This window comes from Gouania willdenowi, chromosome 6 (genome assembly GCF_900634775.1).
Source record: "Gouania willdenowi chromosome 6, fGouWil2.1, whole genome shotgun sequence".
Lineage (NCBI taxonomy): Eukaryota > Metazoa > Chordata > Actinopteri > Blenniiformes > Gobiesocidae > Gouania > Gouania willdenowi.
Genome location: NC_041049.1, coordinates 12,200,980 through 12,221,737, shown reverse-complemented (window position 1 = coordinate 12,221,737; position 20,758 = coordinate 12,200,980). Strand labels below are relative to the sequence as shown.

At 37.6% G+C, this 20,758-nt stretch overlaps 1 protein-coding gene across 6 annotated transcripts in view; it reads right to left on the bottom strand.

Moving 5' to 3' along the window:
* Window positions 1–20,758, bottom strand: part of LOC114464323 (ELKS/Rab6-interacting/CAST family member 1-like) — a 135,503-nt gene that overhangs the window by 99,266 nt on the left and 15,479 nt on the right. For all 6 annotated transcript variants that reach the window (XM_028448367.1, XM_028448368.1, XM_028448369.1 and 3 more), the window contains exons 3-6: window positions 19,892–19,969; window positions 19,655–19,810; window positions 2,153–2,409; window positions 1,894–2,065 (exon numbers count right to left, since the gene is read on the bottom strand). In XM_028448367.1, coding sequence (XP_028304168.1) covers window positions 1,894–2,065; window positions 2,153–2,409; window positions 19,655–19,810; window positions 19,892–19,969 — 663 coding nt within the window. The remainder of the gene's footprint in view (window positions 1–1,893; window positions 2,066–2,152; window positions 2,410–19,654; window positions 19,811–19,891; window positions 19,970–20,758) is intronic.

The following is a 20,758-nucleotide window of genomic DNA, read 5'->3' as shown; positions in this document are numbered from 1 at the left end:
GGATCAGGATTGTGCGCCCTTCGGTTAACCATTCAGGGTGGTTCCCATCTCTCAGCAGCTGGTTCATTTGTGCTGCCAAGCGCTCATATATATATGTATATATATATATACACTCACATTTATACACTGGAGGATGGGCAAAGTCTATTTCTATTCAACAGGATTTGGAATTCAAGTAAAAAGAGCAATTACTGACTAAGCAATGAATAATAAGCTGTGCAGTCGCCCAGAGGCAAAGACTCATCTCCGTCATTAAGCACATTTTTAATGTTTCCTGCACCAAACATTTCTAAAAGTTGTATTTTCATAAACTATCTCTCCTGAGATCTCCTCTGTTTATGCACTGATGTTAAAATCTGTTAAAAACACATGAACTCTGTCCAGGGTGCTGATGTAACATGATGAAAGAAAGGAAGAAGGCTACAGCATATTTTATTCAAACTGTCCATCATTATGTTTCTAAGCCTCCATCATAGTGTGTGTGCACATATTTTGTTTTGTGTTTCTTTATATACCAACTTCTGAGTAATTATAGAGGCTGATGAGTTTTTGACATTAAAAAAGAAACACTTTTCTAATAAATAAATAAAAAATTCAAACATATTTTTCAAGGACAGTTTGTGTCTTTTAATGTGAAAACATTACTTGCAGAATTTGGTCCATGTTATAATATTAAAAAGAAAAAAATAATTTGGTCCATAATGATATGAGTACATATCTCTGTAGCACATGATACAGTATAAACTCCTATTTTCTAAACTTGCTTCTGTACTTGATGTCTTTCTGACATTTTGTCAAGGTCAGATGACAACATTTTAATTACAATCTTCTTTCTGCTCATGGTTTCCATCATCTGCACTGAACTATGTAAAACATATTAAATCTTTACATAGGAACTTCAATGTTACATAGCTGGTTTCAATGGGAGAGTTTAGATTCCTGCTACATCACTCATAAAATAATCAGCATGTTGTTCTTTTAGCTCATTTATCTTCTTTGAATACTAGTTTTTTCATTATTATTATTTTTATCTTTCATAAGCACTATGTATGTACTTTTTATGGTTCTTTATTTACTTGTTTTTATGTTATTTAATTATTTTATGAACGTTTTAGTTTAACTTGTTTTGTGTGCTGCTGCCAATCTTGATCAGTACATGAGTAAAATGAATTAATAATCTCAATCAGGTTCTCCTGATAAAGTAAAGGTTATAATAAATGAATAATCAATCATGTAACCATTGTTTTTTCTTGGAATTAAATACATTAAAAAAAATCTAAATCATGTTAAGCCAATCTCTTTTGGCATTTTGCTGATAGTGAAAGGACCAAACTTATTGACCTGAGCTGGTATATATATATATATGGTATATATGGTATATATAGGGTAAACTGTTTGTAGATTGTTTAAAAATGTAACTGCTGCAGTCATGGCCAGGGCATTCCTGCAAAATGGACTTTTATAATGTGGATACAAAATAACCTGAAATCTGGCATCAGCAACTACAATAAAAAGCACTAAAACCACATTTGATGCTTGGTTTGACATAAAATGCTGCAATTTGATTAACATATTATATATTTGTGTAAATGGAAGATAGATAATGTATATTAAATATAGTTTAGTACTCATTGAAGTTATTTGATGTTTTTTTAAATGTTTGGCTCATTTGTAGTAACTCACCACTAGAGTGGGCTGTTGCATAAAATATCAGAATGTTAACATTTATAAAAGAATGAATGAGGCCAGATTAAAAAAAAAGGGGGGGAACTCTTTGTTCATGTTTGTTTTTTTTACAGATGAGAGAGTAAATGTATCGGGGTGAACCATGAGAGGAAACAGGTGTTGTCTTTGCATATACAGTGAGCGCTCAGTATTTCTAGTCACACACACCTCTCTAAGTTGTAGCATCTCCTTGTCCCTTTGTTCCAGTAGTCCTTCCAGCTGGTGGATGGTCATCTCAGCATCAGCCAGTCGCCTTGTACGTTCATGGTCCTCCTCCGTTGCCCGTGACGACAGGCCTTTGCTTTGCAGCATTTCCAGTAACTTCTTTATTGACTCATCCCTGATTAAACAATGATTTTTGTGTGTGAGTGTGTGTGTGAGATTTATAACATGATGCTGGCTTTAGATTAATGTTGCACTGCTTTACCTGGCAGTCAGTGTGTGTTTCTGCGTGTCGATCCTGAGCTCCATTTCCTCCACAGTCTTCCTCAGGAGGAAGAGCTCCTTGACGTGCCTCTCATATTCACCATGGAGATGCAGGAAGTTCTCCTCTGTCATTTCCTGGGGAGGAATGGCGTGCCCTCCGAGGAACCCGGACTCTGAGTAATCAGCTTGGAAAAGCTGGTTGAGGTCACGCTGGATTCGGAGCTCGTCTTGTAATGCCTGGATGGTGCACTGCAGGTGCTGCAGAAAGACAGAGGCAAATGTTGACAATAAAACTGGAATAAAAATATTTTGGATCACTGTTTGTGAGGACAAATCTGCTGTATTAATGGAACAGGCCTTTAGAGCAGTGGTTCTCAAACTTTTCAGCCCGCAACCCCCAAAATAAAGGTCCAGAGACCGGGGATCCCCACTGTACCTGAAGGTGGTTGAACACACACATGAACATTGAAGAACAGTCATGTGGAGACAGGGCCATCTATAAGGGGGAATAAAGGGGAGAGATGTCCAATGTTCTACGAATCTGTGATAACCACATTTATTTATTGATCTGAATAATATCCACTGTTATTCAGGAAGTTTTCTACTATTTGGGCCATAGTATATAATCATCTTAAAGATGTAAATCCTTTTTAATCAGAAATAAAATTGGTTAGAAGTGACCAAAATGGTGGAAAAGGTGGTGAAATAGAATTTTAAAAACCAATTGGTTAAATGTTGCAAATTAAAGTAGCCAAAAAACAGACTGAAATAGGGTTCAAAGTGTCAATATTGGCTATAAAGGCAGAAATGGTTGGACGGGGGTTGGGGTAATGTAATTTTAAAAAGTATTAACAATTACTTACTGGGCATGACAAACCGTAAATGTGGTTAAATTGGCAAAAATATGCATGAACTTTGGTAAAAAAAAAGGTTGAAAGTGATAATAATGGGTCAACATATGTGACATTAGGTGAGAAAAGTGGTGGAAAGGGTTTATAAGTGCTAAAAATGTCTTGAAAGTACAAAAAATGTGCAAAAAAAGGCATTAAAATTTAATAGAAATATGGCATTGGTGTTGTTGCAGAAAAAGGCAACTGGTGACCCCAAATGGGGTTCCTGAGTTGAGAACCCCTGCTTCAGAGGATCATAGAGACTGAATGAATCATAGAACAGGGCTACGTGTGTCATCTTTCTCGCTGCTAAAACAGCACAGTGAGTAGCTAGTTGCTGCACATCAGTACAAACTGCTGCATTTGCCACTAAAAAAATAAATAAAACATGAACATGATTTATTCTGAGTCACATCGACTTTTACAAAATGTGATGTCATTATAATGTCCCCTGGCATCGCAAAAAAGAAAAGGGTCACAAATGACTTGATGCACATCCAATAACACTGTGTAAAGCATTGGAGGACTTCCAAAGGCAGGAATATTACAGGTACTGCTGAGAAATGCAGGCAGAGGTAGAAAACGAGATTAAAAAGAAAGAGAGGAAGGAGGAGGAAAGAAAAAACACAGTCAGGTATTATTACTTGCTCTCAATTTTGGTTTATCTGTGACACCATGAAAAGAAGGTTCATCATAGCAAAGATGGAGGAGTAGGAAGGCCATGACAACAGCTTTTAACAATAAAATTAGTCCAAAGAAAAGGCCACGGGGTCATAAACACAATGTGGTTATGTTATATAATTACACAAAGTTTGATTGTTATTTTAATTATTTAAACTAAACCTGTATTTAGTATAAAGTAGTGCTGTTGATTGATCTTGGTCCTAATCTCAACTTTTTAGTTAAAGTAATTGAATTTGGCGTATTTTGTTGTAAAATGTAAGAGTGACTGGCCTTTATGGGTTGAAACACTGCAATCACAACTGAATTTTGGCTAAGATCGAGATTCTGTGATGTCATTGGACCATCGAGTGTCACAAACAAGCGCTGTTGGCCACGCCCCTTTTATAAAAACTAGCACCTGTAGACTGCAAAATGTGGTAGGAGGGTGGACTGAGATAAATGTCAATAGAGAGGTATAGTGATTATTAAGTAGCTAGTGAGCATAGCATATATTGTTCTTTGGAGATTTTCAAGTATAGACTGGGTGTGTCTTAAATGCTCCAAGAGCCCCGCCCATAATCCAGGCATTTTTTTTTTAAATTTCCCACTAGTGGCAGGTCAGCAAATACCAGGGGGTTTAGTTACACTTTGAATTTAATTAGTGGAATGTCTTATTTTTAACCAGTGCACCCCTAGGTCAGTTTATGGGTTCCCATTCCTCCCTATAAAAGTTTGTTTACCACTGAACCTCACCCCTTTCTGTGGAAAGGATAGGCACAATTTCTCTTGTTGTAGTTTTAATGTTGTTAAAGTATGCATTCTGTGTTTTATTTTACTTCTTTGAATATCCTTCATGTGTTCTCAGTGGGAGAGGAGTGAGAGGAAAGGAGGTCTCTCCAACGTCTTGTTAAATGGCAACACAACGCAGTGTTACACTTACATAAACAGAAGTATGAGTAAGAGTTTATAAAGTGTCTCATTAAGATTTAGCTCCATCTTTAGCCTCAGTTTTTTTTTTTTTTTTTTTTTGTGCAACAGGACAGCTTTATAAAAGCAATGTCTTTCCTGTTTTCCTACTTTGGGTGTCCACTCTTCTTCCACTTAAGAGTTCATACATAACATTTGTACAACTGCTGCCTTTAACAACACAGGGGTTCTTCGTAGGTCGGTTTGCTGACTCACTGCACTATACAACTACTCACAGCCTCCTGGGCCCATGGCTGATTCTTTCTGACATCTTCTTAAAGCTTTCTGACAACAAAACCAGGATTATTTCCATCTTTCCACATATTTGGTGACTCGACTCCTGGCCATGTAAACCTGCAGCTTCTACAGATATTTCATTATGTGTTTAATAGGAAATCAAGTAGAAATCCAAAATTAACAAACCAATTTAAGTTAGCTATTTTCTAGACACAAATCTCTCTTTGTAACCTTGGGGGGAATGTATTTCTTACTAAATCACCTGATGCAGACAACTGGCAACATTCTAAAAGCAAAGGATCAATCCATAATGGGATCTATGTTGTACCAAGTAGGGCTGTTCTTTTCACACAAACCAGGAATAAAACTCTTTTAAAAGTGTTATATTTAAATGTGTTTATCAGACAGCCACCAACAATACCCAGGAAAATTTTTTTTTGAAGACGAATAACTTGTGACACAGATAAAAGTGAGTTTAATAGTCACAAGTTGAACTTTATCAGCCTTTTAATATCAATATTAATGATCATCTTTAAAGTTTTTAAGCAAATCGTAACTTTCCAATAAGATTGACAGCATTTAGAGTTTAGATACGTGTCATTCAGTTCCTTAGATGTTATGACATTATTCCTTAAAAAACCAGGAACATTACACTGGATGGATTTTGACACTGCACTTGCCACTATCAGGCATCTTACCACAACAGATCCAAACATGTATCCGTTTAAACAATCCTGTTGCACCTTCAGTTGAAATAGTAGCTTTTTCAATGATACAAAAACTAAATTCTTTGACGATTTTACTTTCCAATTGAAAAAATGGTCAAATTGTTCTCAAAGTGGAAGGTTTTGCCGGAAAATTAAGTCGTTAACTTTCTTGTTGGGCAATTCAAATGGGTCTACAGCAGTGACGTGCCATCAGGGTAGGCAAGGTAGGCAGTGCCTACCCAAGGGTCAATTGATATTTTGATTGTTTAATTATAATTTTTTTTTCTTTTTTTTTTTATTTTAAATTATTTATTTTTCCATTTCCAATAGCCTACAGTAACTATAAGTTTGAAAGTGTCTGCATTTTGTTCGTTTCATAGCCCAAATTACTAAACAGCGCTATTTCCTGGAACAGCTGCACAGGCTTCTTTTTTTTTTTTTTTCGCTCCGCTGTAAGGCAGAGGGAGGCCACGCCCCCTCCCAAAGGCACGTCGTTCTTCTGCCTCCGTTCCCATTGCGTGATTTTACGTGTTTGCGCATGCGCAGTCAGGTCTCCAATATGACATCCATTTACGCATAAAGGCAGCGTAGAGAGCTGCCTTTGGACGTAACTGCGCTATGCTAAATGCTATTCGTAAGTTCACAGCACATTAGTGAATAGATGACACGTGACTGCTGCTGCTACGTTCTCTAGCTAGTGGGCGGGATAACACTACAGTCAGGATGACAGCGCTAGAGATGATAGAGAAACTTTGTTTTGAGGAAAAACGACAGCTTTTAAAAGATGGAGACCAACACCTGAGTTACCAGAGCTTCAGCTAAGGTAAGGTCAGAACATGTTTCATACTTTTCACTGTGAATGGTACAAAAGGAAGGATTGGCTTTGTGGATGCTCCTCACTGAGGCTGTTCTAAGTTGTCATTTTTTCCGTGTTTCTGTGTTTCCAACACAAACAACAGATGTGCTGCCGTGTCATGAGATATATCTTGTTGGGAGAGTATGGAGGCTATATTAAATAATTGTTTATGTTTCTTCAATGGTGTTTATGATGTTGATTTTGTTAGATGGCTAAACACTTGTTCATGTGGATCTTATTGGGTTTTTTCTTTCTTATTATGAATTTTATATTTTGATAAGCGCATTGAGATAACTTTGTTGGAAATTGCTTTATACAAATAAAATTGATTTGAATTGAATTAACACTTGACAGCAGAAACATATGAAATTGTCATTGGTGGTCTCGATTTGCAACGTGCCTACCCAGCCCTAGTGGTCACGGTACGTCACTGGTCTACAGTAAGTGGATTAAATACTGTAATAATGTGGAAAAGAGCTCATATTTTTCCATTAGTTCATTAATGGCACAATCTCTTTCTTAGCACCTAAATAATCCAATTTCTAATCTCACCCACTGGGATTCAGAATCCATACATGCGTGGATGAATGGATGGATGGATGGTGCATCCTTTGGAGAATGGTAGTTCAAAGGAATAAAGGAAGAAAAACACAATTTGCAGGCCCAAAAAACCTCAAATGCTTTCTTCACACAAAGAACAAATAGTGCATCCAAACAGACTACACCCTTAAAACACACAAATGGAATGCAGAGCTGAGAAATGCCAGACCACGAGAGAGGCCGAAGGGAGGGACGGATCACAGGAAGCACAGCACAAAGTAAGAGGCAGATAACCAGGATAGACACCAATACACCAAATAAACTAATACAGTGAACATTGGAATCCTGGTGTATACATTACAATGCCATTATTGCAACTTTAGCATAAATATCCTACCAAAACATCCAGTGAGTAGTGTACTTTAAAAGAAGACTCAACCCAAATGACAAAGGCAGCTCAGTTGAAACAATATTTATATGTAAACTTTAATGGTAGGAATGAAAGGCAATTTAAAAGCTACAAATGCATTAAAACGAACTTTGAACACAGAAACCATGAATCATTGTGTACATTTCCAACTAATGCAATTGTAGATATATATAAATATTTGCAGGGCTCACAGTTTTCCCATGCTTATCACATGATGACAGTCATTTTTAACTCTCAATTTTTCAAAAAATCCTTCTATTTTCCCCAAATTATTCCACAAAGTTATCCTCAAATATAATAAAAATTTGTCAAAAAATCAAGGAGAACCGAGACGAGTTTTATTATTTCCTTTCATGGCTGCAGCACACGTGAAGCACTGCCAAACGGAGTCAATCACAGACAAAAGGTGTGTGTTTACTGTTATTATCACTACTCTGCCTCATCTCTTTACCTACAGTGTGTTTGTCATTAACAGTAAACGATGACCACATGCTGTGGAAGATGATAGAGGAGCAGACATGACGTTATGGTTAAAGCAATCTTTTAAGTGCTGTCCCTCTCCATCTCCCAGCTTCCTGGGGCCGTAGACCCGGTTACCTCGCTGCTTCATGCACGTTTTGAAACTGTTGTTTTAATATTTGTGTCCAACAAAACACACATGGTTAGGTACAGTAGGTAAGATGCTTAAAAAACATAAAAACATATTTTTATGTGACTGGAAGATAAACAAAGGCTTTTTTTAATGCTCATTTGTAACAACAACACACAGCCACAACCCCCTAGTGGCAGGGCGGCCAATCGCATAACGAGGCGTTCCCTCCACACAGAAGTATACGGGCCAACCTCCAGGTCACGTTGGCGGCATAAGTCCTGACGCTGAACCTTAAATGCTGAGGATGTTTTGAGAGTCAGTGGTGGCGAGTGCGATCCTCTACGCTGTTGTTTGCTGGGGGAGCAGACTGAGGGTCGCAGAAGCCAACAGACTCATCCGCAAGGCCAGCGACGTTGTGGGGATTAAACTGGACTCTCTGACAGTGGTGACGGAGAGGAGGAGCCTGTCCAAAGTGAAATTTATCTTGGTCAATGAGTCCCACACACTCCATGATGTGCTGGTCAGCCACAGGAGCACCTTCAGCACCAGGCTGATCCAACCACGGTGCTTCACAGAACGCTACAGGAAATCCTTCCTGCCTGTGGTGATCAAACTGTACAATGCATCACTGTAACCTCACAGCTTAATTGTTGTAAATATCTAAATCATATTTGTATTATTTTTGTAAATATCTGTATCATATTGGTATATATTTGTATTATTATTATTTTTTTGTATTATTAGTATTATCTATCCTACTTTATTTTCTACTACTGTAATGTGTGTGTATCTGATCCCTAATTTAGACAGTCTTTTACTTAATTATTCACTTATTTATTGTTTATTCTTTCTTTCGTCTTTGTTAACGTTTTTATTCTTTTATTTGTGATTTTTTTTCTGTGGCTGTAACAAAAGCAATTTCCCCCTGGGATTAATAAAGGAATTCTGATTCTGACTAAATCAGGCTTTACTTTAGTCATTATGGGCTCTCAGTGGTTTTTTACATTTAAAGCACAATAAAAACAAGAAAATCCATCTCTGAGTACAGTGACAGTTTTCCCATTCTCTAGTCATCCCTCCCTCTGGCCACTCCTCATCTGTCGTTCAATATTAACCGTCGCTTCTTTAATACTCCTCTGTCTCATCCCTCGCTTATCTTGCGCTCGCTGGATGACTCATCCTTCCTTTAGAAACAACCACACACTATGACAAAAACACACATGCTATTCCTCTGAAGGTGTAAGATGAAGAACATTAAAGGTAAAGGAGAACTGATGATACCATATATAGACAAATAAAAATAAATAATACTAATATAAAGGGAAAATCAAGACAAACAGACCAATAGATGACAGAAAGAAAAAAAAGAAAGAGGCTGGAAAGGGAGAAAGTTGGAGAAAGCCAAATGAATGAAATGGTGACCTTAATCAGTCACTTTGAGAAACAACACTAGCATCAGTGGTGAGTATGAAGGAGGGAATGAAAGATGGAAAGCTCCAAGACAGATAAGCAGAAACCTCCAGACAGGCAGAGGCATAAAAGGACACATTTAAGATGTGAAAGATAAAACTAAAAGAAAAACAGTGCAAGAGGAAGAGGAGGTAGTGACAGTTCTGTAATTCTATTCATTGCCTAACAGATCTTCTTAGGCTCAGTCCTTATAAGGACAGCTATGGCTACAGCAGGGATATGCACGCGCACACACACACACACAAATTCAGAGACAAAATGAAGGAAAAAATTCACAGCAAAGAAAAGACCCAGTGTTTTCTCTCTTTTTCCACGGTTAACAAGACAGGAATCCCGTGGAGAGAAAGAGCTGTTAGACGTCTCACTACGCTGAAATTAAAGTTTCATAAACCCATTTAGTAACTGCTCCTATTTTCTCCTCTTCCTATCGTGGAGTTGTCCTCACTCTTGTTTTCTGCCACTTTCTCTATCCTCTCCGTCTCCATCTGTTATAGTCCTCCCCCTCCATCCCTTCATCTCTTCTGTATTTACCTTTCCACTTGTTCTCCACAGAGTTCCCTCTTTCCATCCTGTCTAAATCAACACGCACATTTCGAGGACCATCTGTTACCGATGAGCATTCATGGGTGATAACACAAACACAAAAATACGTCAACAATGATTCACACACACACACGCGCCACGCACGTATGCACATGCAAACAAACGCACGCATGCACTAGAGGACTATAAAGTTGGGTTCATATGAATGGATGTGCCATCTTTGACAAAAGATTTACACATTGGAAAAAAAAACATAGTGTATGTGAATAGACGTGGAAAAGTAGAGCAGACTGCATGTGGGATGGAGCTTATGAAGATAAATACACACATGGAAACTTTGCTGAGCCTGCAAGCTGTCTTCTTTCACTCACATGCACAAGTTCACACTCAGTCGTGCGTCATCTCCTCCAATGGGGGGGGGGGGGCCGTTATTAATAGATAATGTAAAATTGCTTTAAGCTCTCAGTCAAAATATTTTTAATCCAAGCCAATAACACAGACAGACAGAAATCATTGATGGGGCAGCTTGAAGACTTGGTTCCCAGCATGCACCTCTTTTACCCATGCGAAGTCTTTCCCACCCCTAATCTGAAACTAACAAGACAAAAAGATCAAAGATTGAAGATAATCCATTCAGCTGACTTTTACGGAGAGATGTCTGTTTTTATCACCTGCTCTAACAATCAGTTACATGTATTCACATGCTGTGCATTATTGTACGTGCTGTGTTCAAAATCGCATACTAACATACTACTTACACTAACTCTGAGATCAATATTAGTATGTAGTGCGTTCACATGATGTCATTGTTTCATTGTTGTGATGAAAATGTTCTGTAGATGCTCCCATTGCATTGTTTTATCATCTCATTTACACCAAAGAGTTGTTTGCTTTACGTGACACTGGCTTTTTTTCAGCTGCATTTGTGCACAAAGATGAAAACCTATGCGCAAATGACAAAAATGTCTCTCGGTTGGAGCAAAGCGGGTAAGCGCTGGATTTCTTCCCCAGTTTACCGGCAGCGTCTGCTGTTAGTGTCTGTGTTTGCATGTGTGTGTGTTTGCATATGTGCGCGCTTGTTTTCTTCAACTCTTCCACTCCCTCACAGTCAAAAGGCTGCGTTTAGGTCCTGAAACATGGTACTGTTTCATTTTCCATGAATCTATATCAGGTAATAATGAAGGTATTCGGTCGGTACCTAAAAAAAACCAACCTGAATTCATATGATCGGATCGGTGATCGTTTTTTTTTAAAACTCACTGATCGATGATCGGCCCAAAAATCCTGATCGTGTAAAGCCGACTAGTCATACTCAATTGCCCCATGATGCATTGCAAAAAATCCTAAAATTGTCCTGGGACCAGCTTCAAGCTCATAGTCAAACATCCCCTTTTGAAAACAAAAGCATCTCTTCATGTATCCCATAATTTTTTTTTTTACACTTTTGTAAATAGGGCTCTTGTTTTGAAGTTAACAGGAAGTTTTGTCTGTAGCACAATGGCGGGTCACTGAAAATCTCCAAAATGTCCACATGAAATGTGTTTCTGGAAGTTTTTGGGATCAAATGAGCACATGTTGATATTACTTGGTCACTTTCTCACTTAAAATGTTTTCAGGACTTTCAAAGGTGGAGAATCAACAGAGATATTTAGCCTCAGTGTGCTTCAGGTTTTTGTTTTATGTTCGAAAGGCATCTTGGGAAACTTGGAAGTATACTTCAGTGGGAAAGCTCATCATCCTAATCATAGTAACCATACGTATATACTCATTGAGTTTGAGGTGCATAGAATGAAGTGTGCCATTTCAAACACAGCCTGAGACTCATACGACTGCTCTTTACAGAGTAGAGATTTATAGCCATTACCACGATACCATATTTTAATTAGATATACATCTAAAATAACACTGCTGTTTAGTTTCAGATTTCTTCATTGTGGCTCCTTGTTGCTTTACATCTTCAACTTTTGCCTTTAAAACAGCCTCAACAACTCTTTTCCCACTAATTATATTCTTAAAAACAGTTTCTGCCATTTTTAATCTCTATTCATCTCCTGATTTTCTTACTTTCTTTTAAACCAAAGCCAGTTTGCATATAATTGCCAAATCATCTATTTTTGCTTTACCCTCACCTTTATTTTAGTTTGTGCCAGTGAAGCAGTTTTTGCGGTGAGCTGGCTCAAAAACACAAGCTGGAAGCATTTCCTTCTTCTCTACATTAAACAGAAAAATATATTGGCAGCATCACTCTGCATTGGATTTTAACTGATTGAAGACAGTGAAGTCAGGTTTGTCTACAGCTTACAGTAATGAAATTAAATGTGTGTGATGCTTAACTTAAATCCAGGGGTAATAATGTTGAGTGCTGAGCACAGGCGATGAGCCAAAGGGGCCTTTACTGTAGTTCACTCTTTTCTATTCAATTTAGGGAATGAATGCACCAGCACCTCCCTGAGGATGCAACCCTAGATAAACCTTGAATTCATTTAAAATCATGCTTCGATTGCACAGAAGCTGATATCTGACATATCGTTGAACGGATTGAAGCATATATCACTTTTAGAGCTATTTGCTACAACTTTAAAGTAACTACATTGTTTACAGTCAAATCTTGAAGGTTTTGGCAAGTAACAGGACTGAACAGTCACTATTTGTTCAAAAATAATTTTGTTAGTGTTTCTGCTAAAATATAAGCTGTTTCCCAATAGCAAATTGCATCAAGATATTTTATAGTGAAAGGCTGGAAATAACAATCACTCAGGAAAAAGAAAGCATTACCATTCTTTATAGGAGTGTCCCAATCCGGTATTGATATCGAATTTCGGTCCGATATCAGCCAGAAAACGAATATCGGATTTTATCGCACTGCATCTAAAATCTCCGATATAAGCACTCCGATAAGTTTTTGTTGTTTTTGTCCCCGCCTTCAGTTGTTCCCACCATATACTGACAGTAAAAAATAACTGAAGTGAACTTGAATTATTGACTATTGTTCTCTGTTTAAATAACATCACTTGATCAAGCCTTTTCTAACATTCCACACTACAAAATAAGTAATAAAAGTATGTATGATTCGTGTTGATATCGTATCGTATCAATACTGGTATCGGCCAATACTCAAGGCTGTAATATCGGTACCTATTGGAAGTGAAAAAGTTTTATCAGGACATCCCTAATTTTTTATCTTTTTTTACCTAATACATTTCGCTATGCAGTTAAATTAACATGGGCTTAATTTTCATGTTAGATTTGTTTCTATTCAAAAGTGAACACCATATGTTTATGTTTTAAAATGGTTTTCTTCTACACCACAGTAGCACAAACACATACCTTTCCCATCAGCCCTTCCACCGCTGAGGTAAATTATTAAAGAGAATACAAATATTTTAGCTGTAAGTCTCCAATAACCAGCTGCCATTGGCAACTTTACAAAACACACACACACACACACGTACGCGCACACTAACAATGCAGCAGTAAAAATTCTTTCTTAAAGAAAAACAAATGATTATGTGTAAATGAAAACCATGTGTATGGTCATACACGTGCACATTCTGTGTTCACGTGCACTGTGTTACATACATCAACCAGCATGAATAATATACAATTACCAGTCAATTCATGCAACCATGCACAGTCCACAGACGCACACACAACACAAAAGCTTGATTGTGCTGAAACAAACCACATACAGAAACCTTTTTAGTACTGTCTACTCTTGCTGTACTTTGTAAGCTCACAAAAAAAAAAAAAACATTAAATTACAAATACACAAATAAAATAATTTATGGAGGATACACATTAATTCCTGGTGTAGAAAACAAATGATGTGCTGATTATAAAACCGCCGTTTCATGCGTGGAAACACCTTCGCCTCACTCAATGTCACTCACACACACACGAAGCTTCTGACGTCACATGGGCCACTGAGAGTACAGTAGCTGATAGATTGCATCTAAAAATATCTAAGACGCGCACACACACAGGCACGCGCACGTGCACACACACACACGCACACACACTGTTTATTGTGTCAGTGATGGGATAAACCATGTTACAGTAAAAGTCCCTTTCATAAAGTAGCTTTGTCTGTACAACACATGCACAGATGTGTAGAAATAGCAAAACTGGGGAGAAATGTGGTGGTGGTGAGGGTAGAGAAAGGTTGGAAAGTAAAGGTCCCCCTTCAACATTCCAGACATTTCTTCACTTCTCCTGGTTGGGCCTTCTCCAATTCTCTGTGAGAGACATTGTATTTAACCACTGTGAGCAGAGAGGCAGACCAAATTGAAAAAGCATTTTCTCACACACACACACACACACACACACACACGCACTCAAGCTGAGGACGAACAATGGAGTAAAACACTCAAAGTGACAAATGAAAAGGATGCCGAGTAAAGTGGACATTTGAATACAGATCGATAGATTTGTTAGAAAACTTCTGTGGCCATTCTATTACGAAAGGCTCGGAGACAATTCTGCAGCACAAACACAAAGGAGAGTGGTAGGAGAGAGAGGACAACATAGCCAGAAAGTGTGAATGAGAAGTAAACATGGATGTAAACAAGCAACATGAATGTTCTCTCTGTACTTTATGTCATGGTTCATTTCCTTAGACACACACACACGAACACACACACGTAGACAATCTCCTGCTAGTGAACTTGTAGCCACTCGTACCCATACAGCCACACACAATCACATCATTACAATGATTAAACACTCAAACATAACAATAACAAAGGAAAACCCGGGTGTGCCACATGAACCAAGAAAGGAGAAAGAGCGTGACGTAGAGGAGTGAGACAATCACTACTTGAATCTCAGACAATTTTTCTCTCTTTTGGGCTATTTAAAGCATTTTTTTTGCTTGTTCATTCTTATTTCTCTCCTATTTTGTCCTCTCTGTGCGTCAATAAACGTTCCTCATCAGAGGGGTATTCCAGAATTCCAGTATCCTATTCCTGAAAGTGAGGTATGTTCTTCTCTGAGTATGTCACCATGGTAACATTCTCCGTGAACTAAACCTACTCACTGGCAGGTTTTGTCTAAGAAACCCTGGGTTTCTACCTGGCTCCGCCCACCTGAACACTGCTTCTCAAGGAACACTTTAATGTACCTTGACACACTTCTCTGACACACATCAGTAACATCACATACTACAGACGTGCTCACATCATTACAAATGTTTGGGGTTTTTTTGGCAAACGGTAATTTTCTTTATAAGACTGTGGATGTAGAGCATTTAGGGAAAGACACTGAGAGGTTGATCTGCATTAAAACACCTACGTCTTTTGTAAAGTTCCCTGGATACGAACCTGTGGCAAATGTAAAGGGGAAAATGACATCTTAAATGAATACACATTTAAAGGTGCAGTCTGAGAGTCGCGGACTGCACCTTTAAGGCATGACATTAACTTTACAGTGTTTTGTACTGTGAAGGAGGTGCTTTTGAGAGTGTAAGGTCGGGGGTTCAAATCCAAGCTCAGGCATATTTTTTTGGCAGTGGCTATCCATACGATTGCCGTATCAATATACCGACATTCTATCCGTACGCAGCGCCCCTCATTTGCCAGTTTAGGTCACGTGATAGGTCAGTCATTGGTCAGTTTAGGTCATGTGACTAAGACTAACCCTAATCGTAAACTTAATCCTAACCCTAAAATTTGGTGTGATATAGGGTTATAACCTAACCCTAAGACGCTACGTACGTGTACTTCAGTAAATGTACCAATCGCACCAGAGGTTGTCCGTACGGCAACCGTACAAATAGACACTTTCTATTTTTTTGGAAGTCCAGACGACTCTGGTGACTACATCACATTAAAAATCAATATACAGTAATTGACGCCACGTCAAGCGGCCGTCGCTGTCTTTATAGCCGCTGCACCGGGAGGGCTGTGCACTTCCCCAACTTACTGGGGCCAAATGAAAGTGGAATACTCCTTGAATACACCTTTTAAATTATAATTACATTTTGAGTGAACTCTGTAAATTGATATTTAAATTGTAAGTACAAGTGGAGCTGCCTATGAAAAGTGCTGTAATGCCCTCTCAGTGCAGCAGCCAGACACATTTTATTCATATCCCCAGTAAGGCTGCGTGTTTTTAGCTCAAAACATAATCCTGATTTTTTACTTTGAAAACTCGATTTTTGATTTAGATTTTTTTTCCCCCCTTTAAGAAAAAAAAGACACTGGATTAAATTATTTAGAGTATTTTCTTTCATTTGGGAATTGGGAATAAAGTACAATATTATTTAGAAAAAAAACTCACATTAAAGAACCTCAGACAAAATTCACATTCAAAAAGAAGAGGTTGTAGCAAAAACCTGTTTTTTCAACAGTTTGTAAAGTGACCATGTCCTTAGCAACGTGGAATGCGCACCACATCTGTAATCTTTTTTCAAGTCGCTTGGGTAGCAATAAATACTACGGTGGCCTTGAGGAGCACAGCCCAAAGACGGCCCAGGAAGAGAGACTCATGCCGTGATTACCCTCATGAAAAGGAAAATCGATTTTCCGATTTTTACTCTTTAAAAATTAAAAATCACCCTCAATAAATAATCCAGTTTTGATTTTATATAAATTAATTGTGCAGCCTTGGTCCACAAGATAGTTTTAAATTATTTATCTGATAAATACTAGCCTGTCTTGGTTTCCTTGGTGTCTGTATACTTCGCACCAAACTATTTGGAAAATAAATTTGAATCAGACCATCAATCTTTTTAGGTGAAACATTTAAAATCACCAAATCCAAATAAATGTTGGCTGTTGGATGAGATAAAAAGTGGCGGTTTTGGACGTATCGTATAGTAACAAGGTGAAATAGCCTGTGAGGAAAGAATACATGTAGATAAGTGCAAAAGAAAGATAAGAAGCAGATAAGGAGAGCAGCTGCTGGAAGAGAGAATAAGATAGTGGGTGGAGTATGAGGGAGGAGGTGACTCAGTGAGGAAGTGTGGAGGAAAGATGGCATTCTTCAGCTGGGGTGTGAGCTAGTGTGCATGTGTGAGTGTGTGTGGCATATATATGTAGATCCTAAAATTACTGGGTCGTAATCATTAATTCAATTTCTCTTACAAAGACTGGCCCCAACGCAGAGAAGAACGTGAGGGAGGAAGGAGGGAGGGAGGGAGGGAGAATTAGTTAACAATGACAGAAATAGAGAAGGAAGAGAATGACTAAGAGAAGGAGAAAAACACAGAGGTAGGGATGAGCAGAGAGAACACAGGGAGGGAAAAGTGACAGGACAGCTGAATGAAAACAAAGGCCTTCATATAGAAGGGTGTAATTTGTCTGGGTGATGACAAAAACAAGGGAATGAAAGTAGTAGGAATCAAAGTGAATGGAGTTGAAAGCATATTTGCCAACATTAGAGATGGGAAAATATTCCTGCTTGTCCCAACTTGTGTTCTGCATCACACGCCCAAGCAGCTGTGTGTGTGTGTGTGTGTGTGTGTGTGTGTGTGTGTGTGTGTGTGTGTAAAGACTGCAGGTTTTTTAGCAGGGCTTGTGACAGGTGAATGCAGAGGTCCCCGACCTTTTTCGGGTTATGACCCCATTTTTTAATCACAAATGTCCAGTGACCCCAGACCAGTTTTTTTTTATTATTTATTTTCTGATCATGTTTACACAAAGTGACAAGTACGCCACCTCAGATCATTTTATACTGCATTTTATTTGAACTAGATTTATATTTGAGAATGATTAGTTAGTATAGGATACAGTTAGTTGATGTTAATTGTGCGTGGTGTGCATTTGAAAAATAATAATAATATAGTTTTTTAATCATTTTTACTGAAGTTTTATTTTTTTTGTTACCAATTACTAGACAATTCAGGCGACCGCCAAGGTTAAAAAACACTGGGTTAATGTCATACTAAATTAATCCACTCATGTGTTTCTTTGTTTAATAGACTTACTACAGCATAAATAACATCATTGGGAATAAATGTGTATAGGGGTCAATGACGTGACACCTAAATATTCTGTCCAAATATATTTATTTTTGTCAAAAAAAAAGGTTTAAATGCATTAAAAAAAAATACCAAATAGTAACTTAGTACCGTATATACAGTATGAGCTCACTTTCATTTTTGTTTTTAAATGTAACTTACTAAATTACTTCTGTAATTTATTCTGTTCTTCAAAGTGACAAAATGTCTTGTGGTGTGACTGTCTGGCCATGAATGCTGTTTTTGGAAACATCTTTATATTACATTTATATATTGTATTTAATTTCTGCCCTATTTTAATTGTATTATAATCCTGTATAAAATTTCAAAGTACCTCCATTTTAATTTCCATCATAATATTCATGCAAACCTTTCCCGATGAAAATCCTTATGTGTCACTGACCTAGATAGCAGATGTCTATTAATGCGTATTTGTCACCAATGCTCTTTCTGCCTGAAACCATACCGCTTAGGTCGTCACTACACAGAGACATATGATGGTACCTTTCTTTATAGACTAGGTTCCCAAATTGTCATAGGGGGTACGTGAATAAAAATTAAAAAACATTGATTGATGTACCCAAGTTTGTACTTTATGTATTTATATGTCGTGTAAAGTATGTAAGGCGCTCACAATATTCAAGCAATAAGTCACATCAGTCCCTGCAGGATTTTCTCTTTCAAAATTCATTAATTTTGAGACCATTTTTCATTTAATTTGTGGAAATGATGTTACATAAATGCAAGAAAATTAACTTCTTTGAAAATTTGAAATTTAAAATGACTGCAGTCATGGGAAAAAAAGCATGTGAAAATTGCGATTCTCCAAATATTGTGAAATATACATTGAATTTGTGTAATTAGATATCTGAGCTGATTTATCTATAGCTGAATTATTTGGTAATCTGGACAACAAATTATGCTTTTTCTGTCTTTTTAACTTTCTCCTGCAGGCCGAATTTGATGGTCTAAAGGGCCAGATTTGTGCTGTATGTGACATTACATTATTATGTTTTTTAAGTGTGCAGGAGTAGGGGGTACATCGCTTCAAGTTAAATGTCTGAAGGGGTACGGGAGTGTGAAAAGTTTGGGAAAAACTGCTTTATAGCATATACTCAGACATACTGTATGTGCAGAGTGATTCTGTCTAATCTAAAAAAATAAAGCCAGCATTCACAGAGAAATGTCAGCACTTTTCAAATCGAGAGTTTGTGGAACGAGGAAAGGAAAGGCTTGGAGCGACTGTAACTCCTTAGGCACGCATTCGTCTCTTGCATAATATCTCAGCATGTTGCCAGATGAGCTGTCTCAGTCCCACCCAGATGTTTCAGACGCACACAGACAGCTTTATCTGTTTACTGATCCTCATGGCAGTCTTACAGCAGACTGAAAAATTCACCCCAGCAGTTTTAGGAAATCGGTGGGCTTACTGACTGTGAAAATAGCAGCTCTATAACAGCTAATAAAGGGTGGAACTGAGACTAAGATGATTTTTCTTACATGGTGTTCTTGTCAAAGTCTTGAGTAAGATGCAGTGATGGCAAAATGTAGTGAATAGTGCCTCCCTCTTATGTCTGCTCAGCAACAACCAAAGTGAACTTTAAAGATTGATTGTGGCAGAAACAAAGATGGACAAAGAGATTTTTCCTTACTTGTGTTTCGTCCTGTACTATCCTGTATTGCTCCTTCCAGACGGTCATCTTTGTGGCTTCGTCTTTCCTCAGCGCTCTCTCTTTCTTCAACTCTGGACTCCAAAAGGTCTTAATAGAGTTCATAGATGAGCTCAGCTTGGACTCCTTTGCTTCCAGCTTTAAATGACAACAAAAATCACCAAATTGTATTTAAATACACCTTATTTACAGGCTGATCATGTGTGCAAGAGGCCTTACTTCTCTGCGAAGAAGCTCATTCTCCCTCAGCACTTCCCTCAACTGTGTCTGTAGGTCTGACATTGCACCATCTCTCACCTGTAACAGAGGACACACATAACTTAGTTGATACCAACACCATCACATTTGTGCACCGCTCTAAATTTCCAGTTGATAATAATCTTCAAAAAGTGTAGAGAAAAAAACGTCTGTAAAGCTTGTACCTTTAAAAGAGTTTGATGAATGGCAATATCTTACCTTTTATCCTTTACATACTTCAAACAAGAATTTGAAGTTGAAGATAAAAGTCAAACTTCTTGTCATGAAAGGACAATGACTTTTTAAAGCACTCATCGTTTTAACTTTGAAAATCTTAATGCGGAAATCTAGCACATACAGTAAACTAAGTGAACCTTGATGCTGAAACACCAGTCATTTAATTAAATGGTAATTTAATTAAGATTTACAAACAGAGTAGGGGAGCTGGCTCTTAAAGCAATGAGCTCTTATACTGAGACTAATAAGAAAATTGGATGGCAAATTAATTAAACCTACTGTATCGTTCAGGGTATAATAATAATAATAATAATAATAATAAAATACAAAAGTTTATAATTAATATTTTTGGGCTATTACATGTGTAAAATGGATTTAAACTATTGTTGTTTTGTTTTGTTGGGTTTTTTTTTTTGGGGGGGGGTTCCTTTTACTTAATAGTTCAACCAAAGTCCAAAAATTCTGATGTTTTAAGATTTCACATTATAAAGACTTCCTTGTATAACTTAAAACCAAATGTAACCTAAGAATAAATATGAAGTACGATGAAACCAAAAAAAATAACTGCACATATTTAAAATAACAGAATACATCAATAATACTAACATTGAT